The sequence below is a fragment of the Salmo salar genome, chromosome 29, assembly GCF_965601325.2.
Source record: "Salmo salar chromosome 29, fSalSal1, whole genome shotgun sequence".
NCBI classification, from domain to species: domain Eukaryota; kingdom Metazoa; phylum Chordata; class Actinopteri; order Salmoniformes; family Salmonidae; genus Salmo; species Salmo salar.
This window is the reverse complement of record NC_138319.1, coordinates 9,676,463-9,697,544: the sequence shown is the minus strand read 5'-3', so window position 1 is coordinate 9,697,544 and position 21,082 is coordinate 9,676,463. Positions and strand designations below refer to the sequence as shown.

Sequence of the window (21,082 nt, the reverse complement as noted above, 5' to 3'; positions counted from 1 at the left end):
CATAACTAAAAATAATTAAAAGTTGAGTGCTCCAGTACAGCTCTTCAGAGGAGCAACCAACCGAAGAATTGAATAACTTACTTAATGGTGAGATGTAGAGTGAGTTGAAAATAATATGGAATCACGTTCATATTTCGATGCAATCACACTTACCTGCAGGTTGCTATTCCTCCGCTTTGAGCTGCACTTGTTCGTCTTCATGTTGCATTTCGAGATGCAGTCAAAGAAGTTGCAGTCGTCGTCATTAGTGCAGTTCTGCTCGAGGATGTCTCGCATTTTGGGCTCGAAGAAAGCCATGTCCACATCTATAGCCACCACCTGCACAACAGCACAGAGAGAGGGAGTAAGTGCCGGAGTCTGATCGAGTTGCATTGCTGCCAACTTCGGAACTCACATTGACCCCAGAGGCAAGGGTTTAATAGCCGTATGAATCAATCAAATGTATTTTATCTTTATCTTCACTTACGTTCACTACTTTCAGTCTTACTTTCCCCCTTTCATCTATCTCCCTATACCTTCACCACTTGTTCTTTTTTATTTTTTAAGCAAAAATAATAAATCAAAATAACCACATTGCAACTATTCCTGTGGGAGATATTTTGAATCTCATTGACATGGAATTATACAGTAAAAAAAAAGATATACATTTTCACACATGCTGTTGTTTAAGGGCGTTGGGATGCTGTTTCATCTGTATGGCTTGTTATAATCGTCCTCTTTGCTTAAGTGATGGCCCGTGAAGGAATAACTCCACTGCAGCACTTCATGTCAGTTACAGCTGATTTGTAGCAAACATGTCAGAACACCCAAAAAATAAGTCACTGTCGAATTCTGAAAGGTAGAAAGAATCTTAAGGGCTCTATTCAATCCGTATCGCGGAAGTTGAGCTTCATAGCGTGATTGACAATTAAAGGCAACGTTCTAGTGGTTACATTCACGGTATGTTGGCTCAATCGGAAATGACCTTCACATTTCTAGTGTGCAATCTGTAACGCTTCAGCGATACAGACTGAATAGAGCCCTTAGTGATCAGTGAAAATAAGAGATGGTATTCTCGACATTGCTCTTCACTCACCCATCATGTCCAGCCAAATCAGCATAGCACTTTAAGGAGCTGTAGATCTGACAGATATGATAATAATTGGTATCCTTTCTATGTATCACTTACCACTGCTAATGCAACGACGCAAGCCAACCAAATATATACTCCCAATACACTTTTAATATACAATATAGCCCCTATACTGTATACCCCCCCAACATTTAATATACTGTACACAATACACCCTTTCAATATACCCCCCAGTATATAACAGAGAATACCTTTCCTCTGTTTATTATCACATGAGAAAACGAAATAAGGGATCAGCTGCACGGTAAAAAACAAAGTATCACCTGGAGCTATATACATGTACTTTTGAAATAAAAAGAAAGGAGGGATTGAAAGGATACTTTTTTTGACGACGCAGCAGCCGAAACGTAGACAATAACAAGTCTCCTTTGGACTCCTCTCCTTTCTCCTGGTCTTTGTCCACACTATCAAATGAGCTCACGGTTTATGTAAACCATAATAGGGACGAGAATATTATATTTTTACTTCAAACATCTTTTTACTTTCTATGCTGTCGATAAAGTGTAAACTTACCCGCAATTACACAGAGAAAAAAAACATCAGAACATTCACAAGTCAAATAAAAGCTTCCATCTTTCTTTTTTTTCTTGCATGTTTTTTTTTTTGTTTTACTTCAAAAGGTAATTTGGGTTTTGGCATGCTAACTGTTATGCAACCTAAATGATGTCCTTATAACAATGGTTATCTCATCGAGGGCCTCATCAAACTAATGTTCTCCAGTTTCGGATGCCGCCGCCAACATGAGCAATTGGTGTACAGCAACTTAAGCCAAGTTGAATGAAAATATAAATAAATTTACTCACTCTAAAGATAATACATATGTTTTACATTGATTGCTCAAACAGCTTATTCTTTATGGCCCTGGCAAGTTTCTCAAATTTCTATGGAAATCAAATGAAAATGGTTTGTAATACCCTCTATTGTAACACTATGCTTTTGTGTTAATGAGGTTCGCTTTTTATTCCCCTTGTCTCATCTAGGCTACTCAGAAAGAATTATTTTGGATATCTGTCTATGCTTTGAATCACCCATCAGCAGAAATAAAACATGTTTTGTACTGATTATTGACACACTGATGGCACAATTGGGGTACAAAAATGCAACGTGAGGTGTATATGCACCTTGCTCTCAGTCCTTCATAGGTCAGAGTCAGCCAAAGATGCATAGGTTTCAAACAGAGAAACTCAGGTGAAACTCAGACAAACTTATATCATTGAATGCATAGGGGGTGTCCCCAACAACCATATTTAAATACATCCTATTCCTCAGTGTGTTGCCTGGATCATGGGCTTCCTCCATGTTAAAAAGCAACGTAATATAATTGTGAAAAATGGCACAACCGGCTGTTTTTTTCCTTGTGGGAAACAATTAAACAACTTGGAGCCTCATCATTCTTCAGATGGCGCGTTGTTCTCATCAAACGGTTTGCACTCTGCGGATGAATGTCCTGCAGTATTGCACGGATTAATTAATTACTGTTTTACTATGAAAAAAGGGAGCTAAATCTGACCTTTTCTTGTTTACAGAGAAAGAATCTGAACTCCCCAACTAAAGAGAAGCAGATCTCAGATCTGTGAGGGGTACCCAGCAGCCGCTCTGGGACAGTTTTAATGACAGGTATCTCTCCAAATGAGCCTTCCATGCTGTTTTAGCGTTCTTGTGTGAAAGAGTCAGCAACTTATTGCTTTGAAGCATGTGCGTGTGTGTCTATGAGTGTACTCTGTGTGTGAGTGTGTTCGTATGTGTGTGTATGTGTGCAAACGTGGTCAGCTCACCGTAAGGTCCTTCCGGATGGCAAAGTTCTCTGGTTTGATGTCGCACAGGTGGAGGCGGTGCGAGAAGTCATTGTCGAAGCGCCACGCCATGTCCAGGAAGCTGAGGGCGATGCGGTGCACCATGTCCCTCGCCGTCCATGGGCCCGCCGATACCTCCTCCAGAGAGAATATGTTCTGGTCCCAGGCGTGGCCCGCCGACAAGTACTCAACGGCGTAGAAGTGTCCGCAGGAACCCAGCACCTTGGCCACGTGGCGGCTGAGGTCCTGCAGCACCCTCAGGAAGACGTACTCCTCCTGCTGGAGCAGGGACCAAAGCGATGCCAGCTCTGCCCGCGAGTAGGGCCGCCCACGCTCCCTCAGCCTCTGGCCCCACAGCGGTGGCAGCGAGGCGTTGCCACCCATGTCCAGCCCCAGGGAGTTCCTGATCTCCAGGGTGGCATAGAAGACCACGTCCAGGGGAGCGAGCTCCTCGGCCGGGTCCTGGTACTCCAGGAGGCCCAGGCTTTCGTAGGAGGAGAAGTTCTCCAGCTTGGACTTGAGCACCACGGGAGTGCCACGCCACCGAGCCTCGATCACCTTCTTGCCATTCTCGTAGTAGAGGCAGCGCTTGTACTCCACCTGACCGCTCACGCACAGGTCCTCGCACAGGTCACCAGTCAGGGCACCCTCGCGGTACTCTTCACACTGGGACAGACAGAGACACACACAGACAAAATCAAATTATTTTTGGTGTACATAGTAAGGTTGTCATGGCAGAGTCACAAAACATTGTTGTTGTTTTTTTGCAAATCTTTTTTTTCTAAAATGATGAGGCACCAACATTTTTGCAGGAAACCACATTTATTTGTGAACAGCAGATTTGAAAAATGTGATTTGTAGTCCATGTCTCATCCTAATAAGGGAATGGCACTATATTGTTGTGCTACTGAAATGAAAATGGACAATCCTGTACAAGGCAGTATATTTTCTGAAAATGTTTCAGTTGATGGTGAATTAAATTACATCCCACTACACTACAGTTTCGCCCTCTATTTAACCTGCTTTTTATGTCTCCGATTCGCGAGCTAATGTGATTGTTGTACGTCTCAGTGCATAGATGTACATCCAGAGGTTGGAAATGATTACTGTTCCTAGGAGGATTACATAGAAACTCCCTCTCTGTCTACATTCCAAAGTCAACAGCTGTCATCTTGATTCTCTCAAGATTTCAGCGAGATGCCTAATAGCCTTGACTGGGTGGCATGGCATTAACACGTTAGCCATAGTTTTGTTTCTCTTATCACCATCCCTCACAAATGTTTATTGGTCTTTCCACACCCTTTCCTCTCTAGGCTTGTAGGCTTGCATTGAAATTGCAAGCCTATAAGCATAGGTCATACAGTGAGGGAAAAAAGTATTTGATCCCCTGCTGATTTTGTACATTTGCCCACTGACAAAGAAATTATCAGTCTATAATTTTAATGGTAGGTTTATTTGAACAGTGAGAGACAGAATAACAACAAAAAATCCAGAAAAACGCATGTCAAAAATGTTATAAATTGATTTGCATTTTAATGAGGGAAATAAGTATTTGACTCCCTGTCAATCAGAAAGATTTCTGGCTCCCAGGTGTCTTTTATACAGGTAGCGAGCTGAGATTAGGAGCACACTCTTAAAGGGAGTGCTCCTAATCTCAGCTTGTTACCTGTATAAAGGACACCTGTCCACAGAAGCAATCAATCAATCAGATTCCAAACTCTCCACCATGGCCAAGACCAAAGAGCTCTCCAAGGATGTCAGGGACAAGATTGTGGACCTACACAAGGCTGGAATGGGCTACAAGACCATCGCCAAGCAGCTTGGTGAGAAGGTGACAACAGTTGGTGCGATTATTCACAAATGGAAGAAACACAAAAGAACTGTCAATCTCCCTCGGCCTGGGGCTCCATGCAAGATCTCACCTCGTGGAGTTGCAATGATCATGAGAACGGTGAGGAATCAGCCCAGAACTACACGGGAGGATCTTGTCAATGATCTCAAGGCAGCTGGGACCATAGTCACCAAGAAAACAATTGGTAACACACCGCATCAAAGGGACGATGGACGGGGCCATGTACCGTCAAATCTTGGGTGAGAACCTCCTTCCCTCAGCCAGGGCATTGAAAATGGGTCGTGGATGGGTATTCCAGCATGACAATGACCCAAAACACACGGCCAAGGCAACAAAGGAGTGGCTCAAGAAGAAGCACATTAAGGTCCTGGAGTGGCCTAGCCAGTCTCCAGACCTTAATCCCATAGAAAATCTGTGGAGGGAGCTGAAGGTTCGAGTTGCCAAACGTCAGCCTCGAAACCTTAATGACTTGGAGAAGATCTGCAAAGATGAGTGGGACAGAAAATCCCTCCTGAGATGTGTGCAAACCAGGTGGCCAACTACAAGAAACGTCTGACCTCTGTGATTGCCAACAAGGGTTTAGCCACCAAGTACTAAGTCATGTTTTGCAGAGGCGTCAAATACTTATTTCCCTCATTAAAATGCTAATCAATTTATAACATTTTTGACAGGCGTTTTTCTGGATTTTTGTTGTTGTTATTCTGTCTCTCACTGTTCAAATAAACCTACCACTAAAATTATAGAATGATCATTTCTTTGTCAGTGGGCAAACGTACAAAATCAGCAGGGGATCAACCACTTTTTTCCCTCACTGTACTTCACATGCACACAATGTAGTGACACATTGAAGTGAATTAATTGGTAAAATAACGTGTAGTTACATGTAATTCAACAGTAACTTCACTGATAATAATTGAAAACTGTGGTTGTGGACTATTTATTTTCATTACAATTTAGTGATTGTTTTATGTTCATTGCAGATGTGTTACAAAAATCATTAACATAACAACAACTTCTAGTTAAGTGTGGTCCATGTGGCATAATCATATGTACACTACCGGTCAAACATTTTAGAACACCTGCTCATTCAAGGGTTTTTCTTTATTTTTACTATTTTCTACATTGTAGAAGAAGAAAAAACTATGCAATAACACATAACACAAGCGTGTGCAAAGCTGTCATCAAGGCAAAGGGTGGCTATTTGAAGAATCTAAAATCTAAAATATATTTTGATTTGTTTAACACTTTTTTTGGTTACTATATGATTCCATATGTGTTATTTCATCGTTTAGATGTCTTCACTATTACAATGAGGAAATTGTAAAAATAAAGAAAAACCCTTGAATGAGTAGGTGTTCTAAAACTTTTGACCAGTAGTGTATATTTCACAAAATAAATGAAAAAGAGTTAACAGTATTCTCATCCTTCTCTGCTGGGCTTGTGCCTGATATTGAGTCTCATACTATGGTTGTATTGGCAGACTTTCCTGCTCTCCAACTTTGCTATCTGTTAGGCTGGGTGACAACACAAATGAAAGTGGCCTGTCTTGAGCTGTATCACATAGTTTGATGGTCATTGCAGCCATCTGAAAGGCCTAAGTGTCCTCCCCTTATCTCCAGAGGGCTGAACTCAGAGACCCCTGCAATTATTCTGAGGCCCCTAATGCACCCCTGCTATCTCTCGGCCTCGTGTAGGCTAACCGGTGCCGTGGCCATAATATCCCAGCCTAGGCATCTAGCCCAGGCTGAATCGTGTATTTTCTTTCTGTTTTTCCTTCTATGCAAGGCATCCAAGTTCCACACATCCATTTTAATTCCCTGGATTTCCTGGGACATGCATAATTTCAGACTGCAGCCGTGTTTAGCTTCTGTTTGTATGTAAACATTCCCACTGTGGTGTTTGGGTTTTGCTTGCATTTGTATAAGCATTGGAGTTTACAATGTACATATAATTGCTTTGTGGCGAAACAATGGCTTCAGCTATAGTTACACGTCATACTGTCAGATGTGGATATGTACAGAGAAGCCAAAATACAGTACAAGAGTTAAAGTCAATAAATAGCCCTGCTGACGCCCACAGCATGTTTGTTTGGCATTTCAAACTCTAGCTAATGACGTGAATAAGTGGGCCCAGGGAAACAATACACTCCAGACTTTGAAATAGTCCAAGTCATTAATGAACCTTCGGTTAACCAGCCAAGTCACATCATCATGATTACAGGGTCGAAAAAGCAACAACAAAAAAATTTGCAGGTGTTTGCTTTCTATACTTTTCCACCTTTTACATTTTATGTCTTGAAATCCCCAAAAATGCAATGAACAAAGCAAACATTTATTGGCCATCAATCAGAATCAGGGAAATCGCTGCTGGCTGGGCAAAGCCCAAACTCCATCTCTGGGGCACATTCCATATACTAAAGTCCAAATACATAGACCTTAAAAGGTCCAACAAAAGCTAATCATATTAATTTTTTATTTAGCCCAATGGCAAGGTTTACTAAAGCGTCTGCACCACTGCAAAGATTGGTCCACTTTCCTATTATAAAATATTTGCCTTTTAATTGCACCATTTATGTTTTATTCCTATTCTATGACTGGGATTCAATCAAACAGACAAAGTTCACAAACTGCTGCCTGTTTACACACACTTCTTATTCTGAAAACTGAAGCCATCTACCTATGAAGAGAATCTACGTGGAAGTGGCAGTATAGGTTTTACAGTACTCACCATTCTGTAATCTTATTAGCTAATGGGTAAGGGAGCTAAATAACACAATGTCCGTTAGAATTTATGTAACAACAAACTAATCCCTCAGAATTACATAAGTTCAATGCATGTGTCATAAATATGGTTAGTTTCCTGTTATTAAAAGCGTACTTATTTTGTATCATTATTGTAAATGGATGAACTGTAGTGGCTTCAGTTCACACGACAGTTCACAAGTTTCACACAAGAAAAGTGCAGTGGACCAGTGTGCTGTGGTCCGTTGAGCGGAGCGCAGTCTGGCCCAAGCACTGGTCAGAGTCGGCATGTCTGGAATGTCCTACAACAGTGGCCTTAGCTCTACTAAGATTTCTCTCACTGGAAAAATTTGTCTGAAAACAAAGACATGCTCAAATACGTCCAGAGAAGACCTTTTGTTCCCCATAATTCGACAGACAATCGTTTAAATATATACATTGTAGCCTAGATTATATACATTTGGCTCGATTTGCTAAGCGGGAACAATGTGATAATTATTTGGACTCACTCACAGCCAATGTAAGCCAGTACTGTAAATCATCAAGCCATAATTGCTCTTATTGTGTGGAGTGTGAATGTGGGGTGGACTTCATTGTGTTTATTCATTTTAAATTTACATTTACATTACATTTAAGTGAAGAGGAACAATAAATACATTCATTTTGAGGGCACTGAGAGGGTGGCCTGTTTTATCGAGAAGTCCAGTTCACTGGAAGTACTAGTATCCCATAATTATGTATGCATGCACTATACACAACTTCATTGCTGCTTATTTGGAAACTAAACCCCTTTATTCAGTAGCCTAGTGTTGCATGATCTGATCGTTTAGCTGTGGGATTCAAGCACTCGTCATATTGTTTTTAATCTCAAACAGCTGGTTTACTAGCACATAATAAAAAACAAAAAGTTACCACATAAAAATATAATATAACATTAATATAATGTATGACCTGTTCCATCTCCATAGGAGAAACCATTAATACCCCTTGACTTATTCCACATTTTGTTGTGTTACAGCCTGAACCCAAAATGGATTAAATAGATTTTTCCGCTCAACCATCTACACACAATACCCAATACATAATGACAAAGTGACATGTTTTTTGATATTTTTGCAAATGTATTGAACATTTATTAATTTACATAAGTATTCACACCCCTGAGTCAATACTTAGTAGAAGTATCTTTGGCAGCGAATAGCTGTGAGTCTTTCTGGGTAAGTCTCTAAGAGCTTTACACACCTGGATTGTGCAACATTTGCCCATAATTCTTTTAAGAATACTTCAAGTTCTGTCAAATTGGTTGTTGATCATTGCTAGCCAACCATTTTCAGGTCTTGCCATAGTTTTAGAAGTAGATTTAAGTCAAAACTGTAACTCAGCCACTCAGGAACATTTACTGTCTTCTTGGTAAGCAACTCCAGTGTAGATTTGGTCTAATGTTTTAGGTTGTCTTGCTGAGAATTGAATTCAACACCCAGTGTGTAATGATGGGGCGGTGAGTCGGAAGCAGGTGCAGGTGAAACGTTTTAATAAAACAACAAAACCAAGAACATGACACTAACATAAGGCAGTCCGCCGATACACAAGAACAATACCAACTGGTGAGTGAACCTGGGAGAGTGACATACGTATAAAGGGGAGGAAATGATGATTGTAATGGAGTCCAGGTGTGAATCATAATGATTCACATGTGCGCGTAATGATGAGCCAGGTGTGTGTAATGATGAATCCCAGGACCGGTGGTTAGTACTCTGGCGACGTCGTACGCCGGAGGGGAGGAACAGGAGCAGGCGTGACACAGTGTCTGGTGTAAAGCAGACTGAACCAGGATTTCTTCTAGGATTTTTCCTGTGCTTAGCTCAATTACGTTTATTTTTTATCCTGAAAAACTCTCCAGTCCTTAACGATTAAAAGCATACCCATGACATGATGCAGCCACCACTATACTTGAAAATATGGAGAGTGGTACTCAGTAATGTGTTGTATTGGATTTGCCCCAAACATAACATATTCAGGACAAAAAGTTAATGACACATTTTTTTGACACACTTTTTGCAGTATTACTTTAGTGCCTTATTGCAAACAGGATGCATGTTTTGGAATATTTGATATCTGTACATCTTTTTTCTTTTTATTCTGTCTATTAGGTTAGTATTGTGGAGTAACTGCAATGCTGTTGATCCATCCTCAGTTTTCTCCTATAATAGCCAGAACTCTCTGTAACTGTTTTAAATTCACCAGTTTCCTTCGTCTCCGTCAACTGAGTTAGGAAGAACGCCTGTATCTTTGTCGTGACTGGGTATATTGATACACCATCCACAGTGGAATGAATAACTTCACCATGTTCAAAGGGATGTTCAATGTCTGCTTTTCTTTTTTTTACCCATCTACCAATAAGTACCCTTCTTTGCGAGGCATTGGAAAACCTCCCTGGTCTTTGTGGTTGAATCTGTGTTTGAAATTCACTGCTTGACTACGGGACCTTACAGATAATTGCATGTGTGCGGTACAGAGAAGAAGTAGTCATTAAAAAATCATGTTAAACACTGTTATTGCACACAGAGTGAGTCCATGCAACTTATTATGTGACTTGCTCAGCACATTTTTACTCCTGAACTTATTTAGGCTTGCCATAACAAAGAGGTTGAATAGTTATTGACTTAAGACATTTCAGGTTTTAATTAGTAACATTTTCAAAAAACATTATTCCACTTTGACATTATGGAGTATTGTGTGTAAGCCAGTACAGAAAAATCACAATATAATCAATATTAAATTCAGGCTGTAACACAACAAAATGTGGAATTATCACAATATTTTTAACCAATCATATTATTCACAATGGCATGGTATAAAAGGAACACAATAGCATATTTACAGTTACTTTACAGATGGCACAATGTATAACGTATACTTTTTTAAAACAGTAGCCTCCTGTAATTATCCTATGAAACACAACCATCATTAGAATTCACATTGAAGTGGCCTTGGCAGCACTCCCTATCTCCAGGCATTGCCATCTGTGCCTGGTTAAATGCATAAATAAAGAATAAAATAGCCAAGCTGTAGTGTAAGCCCTGGAGCAGAAAGCTATTAAGGTGTGCAGTAAAAATCTTAAGGGGTTTGTTCAACTGGCAAAGGCTGCCAAAAGACCTCCGAAAAGATGGCACCACTGTTTAAAAAGAGGACTCACAACATAGCCTTTTGAATGGGATCCTTTAAGGTTTAGTTTGTTAATTTAGCATTCGGATAGATGTAGGATCTTAATTTGTGCCAGTTTGCTAGAGCAGTAAAATAATCCTGTAGCAACAGGACATTTTAATTATTAGGTGGATTATAATGAATGGACATTTTTGCGGGGGTTGATACATTTTTCTTAAGGGAAAATCAAGTCTGACATTTCTAAGTGGGAAATACAAACCGCAGATGCCTTTTTAAACCTCAAATACACTACACGTTCAAAATGTCCTGCATTGCAGGAAAGTTGTCCTGAAACAGGGTGATCAAATTAAGATCCTACATCAGAACCTGAAAACTTTAATATATCTAGTACTGTCTATTACATACAGTAGCACAATTAGGGGTGGGGTGGTGTTGTGGGTCTTTATATGGTTATGTGGTTAGATAAGAAAACACGCATTCCAAAGTGTTTTTTAGGTTATATTCAAATTGAAGTTCACATTTGTCTAAATTTTTTGTTGTTGTTTTGTTCCCCTTTGTCTGTTATCACTATGGATGAGAAAAGAGATTTCTTGGATATTGCAACTTGACAAACAAATATGACTGTACCTGAGGAAATCCTCAGAGGATGTTACCGTTCTTTGATTATTCCGACTGAACGCCTCACAGATAGACAATAGTCCTGAACACATCCAGACGCTTTCATGTCTGCTCCGGGCTTGGAAGCACAGCTACGTGATGCTATCTAAACCACAAAGTCCCTATTGCAAGCTGAGAAGTGATGAAATGAGTGTATATGCCCCCTTACCAATGTGAGAAGTTGTTCCAAGCTGTAGATATGCTTAACTGCACATCAAGAAACCGTAGCAAACCATAGCAATATTGGGTCAATGTTAGTCCCTGTATATACAGTTGAAGTTGGAAGTTTACATACACCTTAGCCAAATACATTTATCTCAGTTCTTCACAATCCTTGACATTTAATCCTACTAAAAATTGCCTGTCTTACGTCAGTTAGGATCACCACTTTATTTTAAGAATGTGAAATGTCAGAATAATAGTAGAGAGAATGATTTATTCAGATGTTATTTCTTTCATCACATTCCCAGTGGGTCAGAAGTTTACATACACTCAATTAGTATTTAGTAGCATTGCCTTTAAATTGTTTAACTTGGGTCAAACGTTTCAGGTAGCCTTCCGCAATCTTCCCACAATAAGTTGGGTCAATTTTGGCCCATTCTTCCTGACAGAGCTAGTGTAACTGAGACAGGTTAGTAAGGCCTCCTTGCTCGCACATGCTTTTTCAGTTCTGACCACAAATTGTCTATAGGATTGAGGTCAGGGCTTTGTGATGGCCACTCCAATACCTTGACTTGGTTGTCCTTAAGCCATTTTTCCACAACTTTGGAAGTATGCTTGGGGTCATTGTCTATTTGGATGACCCATTTGTGACCAAGCTTTAACTTCCTGACTGATGTCTTGAGATGTTGCTTCAATATATCCACGTAATTTTCCTGCCTCATGATGCTATTTATTTTGTGAAGTGCACCAGTCCCTCCTGCAGCAAAGCACCCCCACAACATGATGCTGCTGTAACCGATGTGAAATGGCTAGTTAGTTAGCGGTGGTGCGCGCTAATAGCGTTTCAATCGGTGACGTCACTCGCTCTGAGACTTGAAGTAGGGTTGCCCCTTGCGTTGCAAGGGCCGTGGCTCTTGTGGCGCGATGGGTAACGATGCTTCGGTGGGTGTCAGTTGTTGATGTGTGCAAGGGTCCTTGGTTCGAGCCCGGGTTGAGGCGAAGAGAGGGACGGAACCTACACTGTTACATTGGTGCCGTGACCCGGATCGTTGGTTGCTGCGGAAAAGGAGGAGGTCAAAGGGGGGGTGAGTGTAACCAATGTGAAATGGCTAGTTAGTTAGCGGTGGTGCGCGCTAATAGCGTTTCAATCGGTGACGTCACTCGCTCTGAGACTTGAAGTAGGGTTGCCCCTTGCGTTGCAAGGGCCGTGGCTCTTGTGGCGCGATGGGTAACGATGCTTCGGTGGGTGTCAGTTGTTGATGTGTGCAAGGGTCCCTGGTTCGAGCCCGGGTTGAGGTGAAGAGAGGGACGGAACCTACACTGTTACACTGCCACCACTGTGCTTCACGGTTGGGATGATGTTCTTCGGCTTGCAAGCCTCTCCCTTTTTCCTCCAAACATAACGATGGTCATTATGGCCAAACAGTTCTATTTTTGTTTCATCAGACCAGAGGACAATTCTCAAAAAAGTATGATCTTTGTCCCCATGTGCAGTTGCAAACCGTAGTCTGGCTTTTTATGGCAGTTTTGGAGCAGTTGCTTCTTCCTTGCTGAGCGGCCTTTCAGGTTATGTCGATATAGGACTCGTTTTACTGTAGATATAGATACTTTTGTACCTGTTTCCTCCAGCATCTCCACAAGGTCCTTTGCTGTTGTTCTGGGATTGATTTGCACTTTTCACACCAAAGTACGTTCATTTCTAGGAGACAGAACTCGTCTCCTTCCTGAGCAGCATGACAGCTGCATGGTCCCATGGTGTTTATGCTTGCGTAATATTGTTTGTACAGATGAACGTGGTACCTTCAGGAGTTTTGACATTACTCCCAAGGATGAACCAGACTGGTGGAGGTCTACAATTATTTTTCTGATGTCTTGGCTGATATCTTTTGATTTTCCCATGATGTCAAGCAAAGACGCACTGAGTTTGAAGGTAGGCCTTGAAATACATCCACAGGTACACCTCCAATTGACTAACATTATGTCAATTAACCCATCACAGGCTTCTAAAGCCATGACATCATTTTCTGGAATTTTCCAAGCTGTTTAAAGGCACAGTCAACTTAGTGTATGTAAACTTCTGACCCACTGGAATTGTGATACAGTGAATTATAAGTGAAATAATCTGTCTGTAAACAATTGTTGGAGAAATGACTTGTGTCATGCACAAAGTAGATGTCCTAAGTGACTTGCCAAAACTATAGTTTGGTAACAAGAAATTTGTGGAGTGGTTGAAAAACGAGTTTTAATGACTCCAACCTAAGTGCATGTAAGCTTCTGACTTCAACTGTATCATCAGGATATTGGGCATTTCCATCAAAGTCCACTCACAAAGTTACCTGCTGCCTTCACTGTGTGTGGTTTTAGTAATAGGTTCACAAGGTATCAGTGTGATAGTTTTCATCTAGTAGCTTAGTTAAAAATACCCTTAACTGTTAAAATTATATACAATTTAGTTACAATCCTCAGTGGTCGCCTCAAGCCACATATACATATACATATATATATATATATATATATATATATATATATATATATATACACATATACACATATATACATATATATATACATATATATATACATATACATATATATACATACATATATATATAGCCTCCCTTGCAATGAAATGTAGATTGAAAGCTAAATAATCTATAGGCCATGATGAAATGTCACTTAAAAATGTAAAAATCTACACACGCCTAGCTTTAACATGTTTTTATCTGTACATTTTACCAGAATGTACTCAGAGTAAATACTGAGTACTGTGTGTGTGTATATAATATGAATAGTATGATTGTGTTGTAACTAATGCAAACAAATAATGATGAATGTAATCAGACAGAACAGGAACTTTGTCTGAATAGGAATATAGACTCAGACAGAAAATGCAGAGTTGGGGTGTTTTTACTTGCGTCCTACCTTGGCCGACATTGCTGACCAGTAAATCATTGGTCAGTTTGACCCTAAAGAGTGGGATACTTTTTGAGGTTGGCCAACATAAGGCCCTGCAACAAAGCCAAAACCAGAAACGACTGACTGATGGCCTGTTGCAAAAGCAACCACTATTTGCCTATTTTGTGCTCATTTCTTGTCTCGCCACATGATATATTAGACTGGCTGCATAATTTCAAAGCATGTTTGGTGTTATTTAGGAAGTTGGCAGAGTAAGTGTTGAAGGGAGACAATGGGTTACCTGCATTTAATCATAATACGAAATCTAGCTATTATTACCTTGTGTATTTTGTTTGTTCAGGCTTCCCTATCAAAATGTTTTGCGCAATGTTCATTGGGATTTAATAATGTAGCAATGCAATAAGCAATTGGTACTTAAGTGTTTGCCCTTACCACATTTTGTATTTTTTTGTCATTAAAGCAAATGTATTTAAAATGAGAACAGAAATATCTAATTTACATAAGTATTCACACACTTGAGTAAATAAATGTTAGAATCAACTATGGCAGTGATTACAGCTGAGAGTCATTCTGGGTAAGTCTCCAAGAGATTTGCAAACCTGGATGTAAAATATTTGAACATTATTCTTTTTCAATTCTTTAACCTGTCAATATGTTTGTTGAGCATTGCTTGACAGCCATTATCAAGTCTTGCCATAGAATTTCAAGCCGATTTAAGTCAAAACTATAACTAGGCCACTCAGGAACATTCAATGTCATCTTGGTAAGCAACTCCAGTGTATATTTGGCCTTGTGTTTTAGGTTATTGTCCTGCTGAAAGGTGAATTCTTCTCCCAGTGTCTGTTAGAAAGCAGACTGAACCAAGTTTTCCTCTAGGATTTTGCCTGTGCTTAGCTCATTACGTTTCTTTTTATCCTAAAAAACTCCCCAGTCCTTGCTGATGACAAGCATACCCATAACATGATGCAGCCACCACCATGCTTGAAAATATGAAGAATGGTAACCAGTTATGTGTTGGATTTGCCCCAAATATAAGGCTTTGTATTCGGGCAACACAATCTCACACTCAATTCGTGCAAATATATACAAAAAGGTATTTCTGCAGATGGTGTGTAATACACTGCATTTCTTTGTGTCCCACATTTATATATATACATTTATTTATATATATATATATATATATATATATATATAAAAATTAACAACTCAGTATTGTTAATCAACCAGGTTGTCAACAAAATACTTATAATAAAATAGTAGCCTTACTTTGGGATACTAGTGCGATGTCGGATTTTATGAGGGTTGCATTTATTGGGGAATTGGGATTCATTTTCATGATGGGAAATTCATTAATCAATTAATGTGGAGACACAGAAGACCTGCAAAAAAAATCTGTTTGGTTTCAATTCCCTTGGTGCAACTGCATGGTTTTTGCAACTATAATGAGTCTGGACTATGATCAATTAAGCCATATCAATGCAGTTAAACAGATTAATGTAAAATAATGAATTATGTTGGCTTACACTTATGGCACTTCGAAGACCGTTTCATGATGATTATTGCGGTCGTATCGATCATGTTATATACTTAGGCTATTGTAGCAAAGCATATGCCAACATTGTAGGCCTACTGCCTCTGCCCAGAGGCCTACAAGGCTTTCATGTCAACGGCCGTTAGAGCTAATTTTGCCACGTTATGAGCCCTGGTTAGAGTCCCTGTTGCAGCTTTCACTTTCTTCCTCTACATTGGTGGCAGCGTTGGGATCCCGTCCAGCTCACGTCTAGTTATGTGGTATAAAAACATTGTGTTTTTCAACATTGCGTTGGGTGTAATTACATTGATAAATCTAGTGAACAATGGAGAAGCAACAATGGGTGTGACGGATAGAAGTAGTCACTACAGGCGTGATCCAGCCTTATACTAAAGTTGCCTGAAGCTGAATGGAAAGTGCTTAACCCTGAAGAAAATCCTCTGTGACTGTCAAATTTACATAAGTAAACTTACCAGTGTGGACCAAAACAAACACATTCTACACATTTACAAACAGCCTGTTTAAAGTGTTATTACAACCATGATGTCCTTTTGTTACTGAAGCTTATACATCTAATAACCTGACAATGATCCACATCATATGGGTAGACACATAATGTGTGTTACGCAGCAAAACACAACTATCCTTTTTAAGGATGGAAACCAGTAATATCAATCACTGTTGATCCTCTTGTTCTGATCTGGGGCGGCAGGTAGCCTAGTGGTTAGAGCGTTGGGCCAGTAACCGAAAGCTGACAAGGTAAAAATCTGTCGTTCTGCACCTGAACGAGGCAGTTAACCCACTGTTCCCTGGTAGGCCGTCATTGTAAATAAGAATTTGTTCTTAACTGATTTGCCTAGTTAAATAAAGGTTATACATCTAAAGAGATGGATGTAGGATTTTCTACAGCCTAGAATTTAGGCCTTTCCCAGTCATGAAGAATGAAGCTAGGCCACTCTTGGTATTTACATTTACATTTAAGTCATTTAGCAGACGCTCTTATCCAGAGCGACTCATTGGCGAAGACTGAACTCAAGTTAGGGGTTGTATGTCAGACTCTCCTATATCACTTTGCCCAACATGTTATACCCCAGACTTTGTAAATAACCCCTTTTTAAGCTGATATAACTTGTATCATTATTATAAGGTTGTGAAACCCATAGCCGAATGGCTTCAGACTGAGCATTTCTCACCATTTATTTACGTAGAGCAATTTTTGTTTTATAACAGTCCATTTATTTCCAGTAGAGTGTTGATTAATTATTGCTTTCTTCAGTGGAAATACAGAATATGTATACAAATGCCAAATATATCAAAAGCTAAATCAAGCAGAGATGTATGACTATTTAACCATGTTAATCATTACTGAAAGATGCAAACTACAAACATTTAACCAGTTAAAGGTAATGAATACATGACAACTAGATAACAACTAGAGTTGCTCTCCAGCAACTGAGTTAGGAAGGACACCTGTATCTTTGTAGTTACTGGGTGTATTGATAGGGGATAAGGGATATTCACTGTCTTTTTCATCTATCAATAGGTGCCCTTCTTTGCGAGCCATTGAAAAAACCTCCCTGGTCTTTGTGGTTGAATCTGTTTGAAATTCACTGCTCGACTGAGGGACCTTACAGATAATTGTATGTGTAGGACAGAGATTAAATAGTCATTAAAAACCATGTTACACGCTATTATTGCACACAGAGTGAGTCCATGCAACTTATTATGTGACATGTTAAGCACATTTTTACTCCTGAACTTATTTAGGTTGTTCATAACAAAGGGCTTGAATACTTATTGACTCAAGACATTTCAGCTTTTCATTTTTAATTCATTTGTAAAAAAAATCGAAAAACATAATTCCACTTTGACATTATGGGGTATTGTGTGTAGGCCAGTGACACACAATCTCAATTGAATCCATTTTAAATTTAGGCTGTAACATAACAAATGTGGAAAAAGTCAAGTGGTGTGAATACTTTCTGAAGGCACTGTATATCTGATTGGGCAGATTGTACGCAAATAGGCATAGACAATCAAATATTTCTCCTATTGGATTTTTACCAACTGAACTGTATAAAAGCAACCGTGGTCATAGAACCGTGTCGATTTACTATAGGCACCTGTTTCTACAGCCATGTTTCATATTTGCTCTTGTCATGTTTGTTTGTCACTTTTGTTTAATCTTTTAATTCTACCCTGTGAGTGGAATTCCCTTCAGGAATTTCATCGCACACACAATATTGTGTGTAATCCACTGGTTCAAAGGGAGATTTATGTGAAAACTTTAGAACCAAGAAGTAATCCCAGACAGAATTGCAGTCCACGAAATGCATAGTCCGTGAAACGCCTCTAGGGCTACATAAAGATGCTGGGGTTGAAACATTAGTCGGTTTAATTGGTAGAGAGCATGGCAGCGCAGAGATAATTATGTCTCCTAAGTAAACATTGGGATTGTTTGTGGACTCTGGGCGCATAGAGCAATTGTATTAAAAGGCATAAATATGATAGGCTACATACACACAGCAAATTTTCCAGTGTTTTTTATTTAAATAACACAGCATGTTAAATCAACACAAAGTGTTTTGTCTATATATACCTACCTACCTACCTACCTACATACCTACATACATACATACATACATACATACATACATACATACATACATACATACATACATACATACATACATACATACATACATACATACATACAACCCAGACCAGACCAGACCAGTGTTAAATTGTGTTCATAAAAAAAAACCATTATGATAAAATGTTCACTTAGGATATCACTTGCTTAAGTCCAAATGCAACAACCATGTCTCTCTCACTAACAAATACAGTCATGGGTGGTAAATCTACAATTTACTCAGAAGGCAAGGAACTCAGCTTTAAAAAAACTATTTGAATAAGGCTTTACACAGAGCAGTGTGTTAATTTAACACTGTTATGGTGTCCTCAGTCTTGACACTTTCAGTGTTGATTTAACACTGTGTTAAAAAAAAAAGATTATAACACTGGCTAATTTCTGTGCAGTAGCCCAGAGGAGGTTAAGAATAAGGGAGGTTTATTGTCTACTACAGCTTAGGAATGCTCTTCAATTGAGTTGTGATTCAGTTGAGTCAATTCAGCTTAATTGCGTGTGTTGGTTGGTGGAATTAAAAAGGTATTTGTCCAAGACAGATTGATTAAATAACTTTACCCTGAGAAAATATTTTGTTTCCAAGTCAGTTTGTTTGGAACAGTCAATATTTGAATATGTGTACTCTACAGTATCTTAACCTGTTATATTATTTTGCTTAGTATGTGGTTTGTGGCATGTTTGTCACACACACACACACACACACACACACTAACCTCAAGTTCAGTGTCAACATCAAAACAGATGCGTAAGCGTGAGCCCTCCATCCCCCGTAGGCTACTCACCACTCTCTGCAGTATCCTCTTGCTCTTGTCATCCGTGCAGTAGTCGGAGAGGATGGTCCGGTGCACAAACACCAAGCCATTGAGGAACACCCAAGTGCCGAACCAGAGCAGGGCGAACACCAGCGTGCTCCTGCGGCATATTTTCAACCCCAGCCACCTGAGCAAACAGCCACCCCGTGATGGACCCGGCCCCATGGTCCTCCGCAACGACCACATCTGTGGACTGCAACCCCCCTCCCACCCCTGGTTAAACTGCTCAGGAGCGAGAGCTAGCTAGCCGGCCCCCTCTCATCCCGCTTGTCTCGCATCTCTGGGATAAGTGGCCGTCTGGTGTTGGGAAGCTGCAGGGCTGCTGGTGAGGGTCTGTGTCCTGCTGGGTACACGTTCCTCTGGTTTACCCTCTCTATCTCTCCCGCCTCTCTGCTTCCCATGGCTGGCTGGCGCTTGTCTGGAGCCCCCCTATGGAATACCCCCGCTCCCCCTTGCAACTTCTGTTGGTTCTCAAACTCACGCGTTTTGCCCCATTCGGTTTTTCTCGTCCTGGGTTGCCTTCCCGGCTCCCAGCTCCTTCCTCTGTGTGTGTCTGTTTTTGTATGCGTGTGTTTTTCTTGAATGAGTGCAGTCAAGTGCTCTGATCGAGAGGCTATGTTTAGTGCATGCACCGTCAGTCCGCTCTTCTATTCTACACTCTTCCTATCAAATTGGAGAGACTCCCATTCAGTTTCCCTCTCCCGTCCTATCTCTACCCTCTATCCCTTATTTCTTTCCCAGTTTCCCTTTCAATCTGTCCCTCTTATCTTGCTCACCCCACATTTCCCCCCTTTCCTCTGCCTCCCGCCCCCTTCTTGTGGACGCGCCTCCTTTTGGTTCGTCTGAACAACTCTCTTTCTTTTAACATTACCACGGCAGCTGGGACAAGACTTGCTGTAGTCTCTGTGCTGCTGTGTCTGTCGAGTGGGCTGCCAATTCTAATTATTATCTTTGTGCTTTCTCCTGTGCCACACGTAACAGGCATAACCGTAGAAAAAGACCAGCTCCCCTTACTCTCGTTGATAATTGCTCTATTTGTAAATGTTGATGAAATACGGCAAGTGAAATACAGTCGCCATGAACTGATTTCATTTGATTTCGTCTGAAGGTTTTATTTTTACTCTCAGTCTTAGAAAATACAAATAGTTCACCGGAAGGATCATGTTTGAGACGCTAATTGAACTTTCTAATTTTGGAAATTACATTTTTTCGCACTTGCTCCATTCCCTCTCCCTCTCCCGGTTCATTCTCTCTTTACTCACTTTATCTCAGGGAATCTTTTACTCTCAATTTATCTCAGGGAATCTTTAACGCGATCTTCGGAGCAAGAGTAACAAGTGTGCAGGACAGAAAGAAGTCTGTCGATGGCTGTAGATTCATCTGTAGCATGGAAACAACTTTTAGTCCAGTGGCTAAGAACCAAATATACCAGAGCTCGTTCCACTTTGTGATACAAGTGTCAAACTTGGTACACTAATACTTTATAGATACAATATATACATAAAAAGTATGCAGACACCCCTTCAAATAAGTGACACCTGTTGCTGATAGGTGTATAAAATCGAGCATGCAGTCATTCTCAATAGACAAACATTGGCAATAGAATGGCCTTACTGAAGAGCTCAGTGTCTTTCAATGTGGCACCATCATAGGATGCCACCTTTCCAAAAAGTC

At 40.2% G+C, this 21,082-nt stretch overlaps 1 protein-coding gene across 1 annotated transcript in view; it reads right to left on the bottom strand.

Annotated features, from left to right (window-relative positions):
• Positions 1 to 20,199, bottom strand: part of dipk1c (divergent protein kinase domain 1C) — a 28,411-nt gene extending 8,212 nt beyond the window's left edge. Inside the window, exons 1-3 of the mRNA XM_014180634.3 lie at positions 19,379 to 20,199; positions 2,908 to 3,591; positions 154 to 318 (exon numbers count right to left, since the gene is read on the bottom strand). Of these exons, the coding sequence (XP_014036109.1) occupies positions 154 to 318; positions 2,908 to 3,591; positions 19,379 to 19,594 (1,065 nt within the window). The 5' untranslated portion in view covers positions 19,595 to 20,199. The remainder of the gene's footprint in view (positions 1 to 153; positions 319 to 2,907; positions 3,592 to 19,378) is intronic.
• Positions 20,200 to 21,082: the final 883 nt, after the last annotated feature.